General features: G+C 35.6%; 1 protein-coding gene across 1 annotated transcript in view; it reads left to right on the top strand.

The window, feature by feature from the left end:
• The window catches only part of Pcdh15 (protocadherin related 15), a 689,792-nt gene that overhangs the window by 392,038 nt on the left and 291,633 nt on the right, over positions 1-6,121 (top strand). Inside the window, exon 15 of the mRNA XM_023723273.1 lies at positions 2,680-2,773. Coding sequence (XP_023579041.1) covers positions 2,680-2,773 — 94 coding nt within the window. The remainder of the gene's footprint in view (positions 1-2,679; positions 2,774-6,121) is intronic.

Here is a 6,121-nt window from a genome sequence, read left to right as displayed (position 1 = left end):
AAAAAAAAAAAAAAAAAAAAAAAAAATCAATTGACCATAGATGTATGGATATATTTTTGATTTTTATTTACTATTTTCCATTCAAAGCACTATTGAATGCCATAAGAGCTGACACCCTGTTTTATGCTGTAACTTTAATCTTGTTGCCTGAAGTTCCTTCTCAAATGATGGTTTTTAAAAATGCGCTTTACTTTTCTAGCTTGAACAAGGGAGTTCTAAGTTCCACGAAAAAAAAGCAAAGTGCTGTGTGTTCTTTCTTTAAGTAGAGAAGGCATGTTAGATTACAGCATCACAATTCTTTGTAAATAAACACAGCCCTGCCCCTTCGGAAACAGGGATCTGGGTGTCATATGGAGAATGCTGACCATTGTTTTTAAGAGGCTGTTAGGCAAAGCAAATAAAAAGCCATTAACCTTTTATTTTAAGTTGACATTTTCTTTATTCTGAGTTTTAGTTTCCATAAACTTCTGATTGATTTTCAAAGTTCTACCACATTTTTTCTAACTTTTCCTGAATTCTTTTGATGTCTCGATGTTTTTATCATGACACTGTCTCTTAAGATGCTCTTCCCCATTCAGGACATCCTTCCTGTGAGATAAGTTTTCAGTCCTCGTACATGGAAGTAGTACTGTTACTGATATTTCTTCAGAAGTGAGGCTTATGTATTGTCACTAGGAAAATTTACAAAGTTCTTTGTGTTCCTAAATATAGTCCAATGTATTGTCCTAATAGACTCTAAGTACTTCAAGTACTTGGTAGTAAGAATCCTTGCAAGCTATTTCAGGAATTCCATTAGAAGATGTCATGTGTGTTCATAAAGTAACCCTTCAGTTATAAATACCAAAGTTACTACAAGTTTTTTTATTTTTCACCCTGTAATACGACATTCACCTATTAACTGCCTACAACACTGGTTCAGACAATAGACATCATATTAAGCAATCCACTATTTCAATTATAATCACCAGACCATGAAAACTTAGTTAGCCATAAAAAATATGGCCCTTAAGAAGACTGGTATAGGACTAAGTATTAATATTCTAACTTACTATGCTAAAAGGACTATAGAAGAGAAATATAGTAATCAGTACTTTAAGCAGAGGGAGAGAAGAAAGGTTTTCTTTTCTTTTGTTATGGTTAGATTTTCAGATTTCCCATTTCTCAAGTTACTTTCAAGTAAATCTTAGAAGCAATAATTGTCTTAGCTTTTTGAATGTCACTGTACAATGGATTAGGTGAACCATCTGTGGTGTAGGGAATTGGTAGAAACCTGGTTATTTAGAATATACACTGGGAATTGGTTCTCAGTTCTTTTGACAAAATTTTTTTAAGATGGACAAGAAGCAAAGCCAGGTTGTCATAGACATAACAAATATTTAGATCTTTTTTGAAGGCTAAAATCATGATGAACACAAGCTAAAATGGATGAAAATGCCACTATGGTTATTGTGATTTTGATTCATTACCTGTAATTCTCATACTCATTTAACACAGAATGTGAACTGTTTAAATTCCATGGACAATAAAACCAGAGTAAAATGAAACCTTTTGATTAATCAAAACCAAATTTGTTTTTATACCTGACCTGATAAATATGTTAATGTTTTATTATCTTAAGATAAACTTTCCATCACAGTAGGTGCTTGTTAGGGTTAATGAAAATGTCAGGTGTAATAGGTCGCAAAATGTAAAAAACTCAAACTCAAATTATTTTAGAGAGCAATGTAAATGACCAAATTGCTATGAAAAATTATAATGGATAATAAAAAAGCAAATACTTGGGATGTATTCTGAACATTGAAAAAGTAAGTAGCTGTAATAATATATTCTCTCTCTCTCTCTCTCTATCTCTCTCTCTCTCTCTATATATATATATGAGTCTATCCAAAGATTATTCATATCCCATTATATATGAATTAAATTGAGAATCATCCACATTTTTAAAAAAGTAACAAAAGGACAATATTCATAGTATATACAAAGAGTTTACATTTATGTGCTATAAGGCAAATTATTGATACTCATATCTTAATAGAAGAATGTAGAATAGCTTAAGTCCTCTTCATAGAAAAATATGTATTTAAATGTAGTTATAAAAATAAACACTGAGGTATGAACCATAATCTTAAAAGTATTAAAAGTTCTCTATATTTCATAGTTTTTATAAGAAACTTCAACTATTTTGAAATAAGAAAGAAATATAAACTTTTAGTATAGAATGTCATTGATATAATTTAGTGACTTGCATCTTCATAATGAATATACCACAATAAATGAGAAGATAATGCTTATTTAGAAGAAACTGTACTTGACACACAATATTGTCATTGCCAAAAAAAATAATGGTTTCATTTACTTTTGAAATAATCGTAAATAGCTATCATTTTTCCTAGAATAGATTAAGCATGTTTTGTTTTGCTCGTCCTTTATTTCAAGGACCTAGAGAACAATCTCTGTTACCTTATTCAGTTTTGCATCTTATCTTTATTCTTAAGAATGTTGATATCCTAAAAAGCCTTTTGCAATTTTTAATTTGCATGCTAGTTTTATGCACTGTAAATACTCAACGTATAATTACCTACAGGGAAAAAGGGACTATCAAAAATAATTCACTGAAGTATGAACACTCATGGTGACATAATGTCTCTCTCTGTGTCTTGTTTGTTTCTGTGGCCCTAGTACAGGGATTCTAACCTTAGGCAAAGCTCTGGACAGGGAAAGCACAGACCGCTACATTCTGATTGTCACGGCTTCAGATGGCAGGCCAGATGGGGTGAGTATGCTCGCTCTGAAAGCATAGTATTAAATAAAGTCTTTTCATCTTGAACTCTAGAAACGTGTTACTATCATGAAATAAATATGTTTTCACCTGAAGCAAATTATAAAGAGCAGAAGTGCTCTTTTCTTCAGTGGGGTCCTTTAGTAAATGCACCTAGAGTCAGAACCTGCTACACCACCACGGCCTGCGACTGAGAGGAAGATGTCTGCGATCCCCGTTCTTGCCCAGCTTACGTGGTAAACGACATCTACTTTAGCAAGTATTCCATTCTGTAGACACAGTGGTGCTGTGAAATGTGCTCTGGTAGCCTTACTGGGTTGGGTCTGTTTATCAACTCCTTCACAGAGGCAGAAGGGAAGCTAGATTTTATGATTAAAAATATTTAAATACTTACCAATTTGGTTAACTGCACAGGGATTTGTTTCATGGAGTATCCTGACTGATTTAGAATGACCTCACTATTGTAAATGCATCTATAATTTTCCATAAGATAAATTGTATTTCCTCTGAACCAAAAAATCAGTTTTCAGAATTCATAAATTATTTAGTATTTCTGCTGTTTTGTTTTCAGTGCTAACAATCCAACACTGTGCCATATGGACCAAGAGCATGCATTCTGATAAATAGATTATCAATAAAAAGTAAAATATTTAGGTTTTAAAGAAACAAAATGTTCTTTAAGTAGCTTAGCCATTTATATACTTTTAGGGATCCACTTTTATTTGAATGGGTACATGCAGCAAGAAAACTATAGAATAATTCTCTCAGACTTTGATAGTACTCTTGTTATTTAAACATAGAAGGGCAGGGGCCAGAGGTGTGATTCCTGGGCCTGCAATGTGCTCCCCACACCCCTGCACTGAGGCAGCAATTGGGACTGGGCATGGTGGCACACGCCTGTAATCCCAGCACTTGGGAGACTGTAAACAGTCAGATCACTACAAGTCCGATCTAGTAGTCAGACCCTGAACACCCTGTAGACCCTTCCCTAAAAAATACAAAATAAATAAATATAAATAAATAAATAAACATAGAAAGTTATGAGTTTTGTAGAATTATAGCAGAATAAACTGTTCAACGTTGATATTCATGAGTTTTATGGTAGGTATTTCATGAGCACAAGCCATGTGCAGTTGAATGTTACTCAAGTCAAAATCAAATACTCACGTTTTTGTGAAACAAACTGCCAGGTGGATTTGAATTTCCTGATAAGAGAGCTCCCTCACCCATGACCACGTGAGAACAGGGAAAGGAGGGGAAACACAGTGCGCTCTTGATTTTTCTGGAGAGAAGAGTTTGGAAATCTAATTTGAGTGTTCTATATTGTCCCCTTTCCAATTTTACTTTGTTGATAGTAGCTCCAAATATTTATATGTTAAATATCTTTTAGTTTATTGTTATAAATATTTAGATTTATTTCATGATAATACCCAAGTCAAGTAAAATTATGCTTTTGACGCTTGAATAATTGCTTATAATTGTAATTACTGCCAAATTCCTTGTTAAATTTGCTACCAGTCTTTGTTACAGCACTTTCATATTTTAGTTGAAATAGACTCGAGTTATTTTTTAAGCACTTACACTTTACCTAATCCATTTATAATAATAGCATGTCAGGATTTCCTACATTCATATCTTATGCCAGCAAATTGGATGAAGTGGATAAAGTGGAAAAAGTCCTGTAGATGCAAAATCTACCAAGACTAGCCTGTAAAGAACGAGAATATCTGAATCTAATAAGGAGATTAGATCACTAATAAAAAAATCTCTTAGCAAACATAATCTCTAGCTCTGTTGGCTTCACAGGTGAATTCTACCAAACATTTAATAACGAACACCAATTATTCTCAAACTTTTCTGAAAAAGAGTAGAGAACTCTTCCTAACTCATCCTAGAGGCCAGTATCATGCTTATCCCACAGCCTGAAAAAAATACTGCAAAGTCTACAGACCTACGAACACTGAATGTCAACACACAATTCCTCAACACAAGAAAAGAAAACTAAGTGCCGCAGTGAACTGCAGGGATTGTACAACATTACCAAGTGGAGCTCATTCCCGGAATGAAAGGATGAAGTCCTTCATCCTGATCCAAAACTTGAGTTACATGTGAAATTCTTAGCACCACAGGGAAGGATTTCCTGCCTGCATGCTACAGCGAGTGCGCCTGCGTTACCCCCCACCCCGACACCCGCATCCAATCAGGCCTCCTCCTCGGATTACTCTGAAGCTCTGCTGTGTCTTCACTCTTCCTGCTGTTAGATGTAGCCTCCCACGGAGCTCATGGGAATTCTCTGGAGTTTCTTTTCTTTTTTTCTTTTTTGTCTTTCATTTTTTTCCTTATTAATTATATTAAATATTTTTAAATGGCTCAAGGCAATGTCTCTTCATTCTCTTTTTAAAAAAAATAATTTTATTGAGAAACAAATAGCAATGAGACAGTTTCAAAACTGATTAGTAGAACAGTTTCAATAATCAATACATTGCATATTGCTGTCTTGGTGGTTATTCATAGTACAAGATGCAGACAGGATATCCAGTAGTGGTGACTGAATCCAGAGCCCTGGCAGTAAACTGTGTGTTAAGCCCTCTACTCCTTCTACTTCATACTCTCAGAGTGCTGAGCTGACAGGCATGCACCACTGTGCCTGGCTTTTCTGGGGTCTTAAAAGCTCCAGGAAAATTTTCCTACTATTTTAGCCAAATGTCTCTTGCGTCCCATTTACATGTGTCCTCCTCTCCTAATTTGTCCGTGGACGGGCTCCTTTCTTAAGATACAAACCTAACTGGCTCAAGAGGGAGAAATCCTGTGCCCTCAAGCTGCACATGTCTCCGGTTGCCTTCTTCTCCCCATCAGCCTTGGAGAGAATCACTTCTCTTTTCTGTCTTTCTGAAAGGCACTTTTTAAAAGACAGCTCAGCTCAGTGGTAGAAAGGTGTCCTTTCTATCTTGAGCAAAAAGCTCTATGATCTGCATAGGGCTAACTTGGTTCCTGACTTAATGGCTACGAGACTACTGACTTTATTAGTTTATTTTTAGTTTTGTTTTTCTTGTATTTTGTGCAGGGTCTCATTATGCAGTTCAGACTTGTAGTGATCCTCCTGTCCCAGCCTCCTCAGCGCTGGGATTACAGGCATGTGCCACCACGCCTGGACTTGGTAGCTAGCTCAGCATGCCCAGAGGCGGGGCCGGTGTGGCATGTGGTTCCAGGGATCGAGTCCCAGTCCTTGCACTTGCCTAAGGAGGCGCTTAGTCTGCTGAGCTATCTTACCAGCCCTAAGACTACTGACTTTAGATATGGATAAAAATATTTTATCTTAAAGTTCTCTAAGTAGGATGCCTA

The sequence above is a fragment of the Octodon degus genome, unplaced genomic scaffold, assembly GCF_000260255.1.
Source record: "Octodon degus isolate 3935 unplaced genomic scaffold, OctDeg1.0 scaffold00005, whole genome shotgun sequence".
Lineage (NCBI taxonomy): Eukaryota > Metazoa > Chordata > Mammalia > Rodentia > Octodontidae > Octodon > Octodon degus.
Note: the sequence above shows the minus strand (reverse complement) of the source record. Positions and strands in the feature narration are given on the sequence as shown.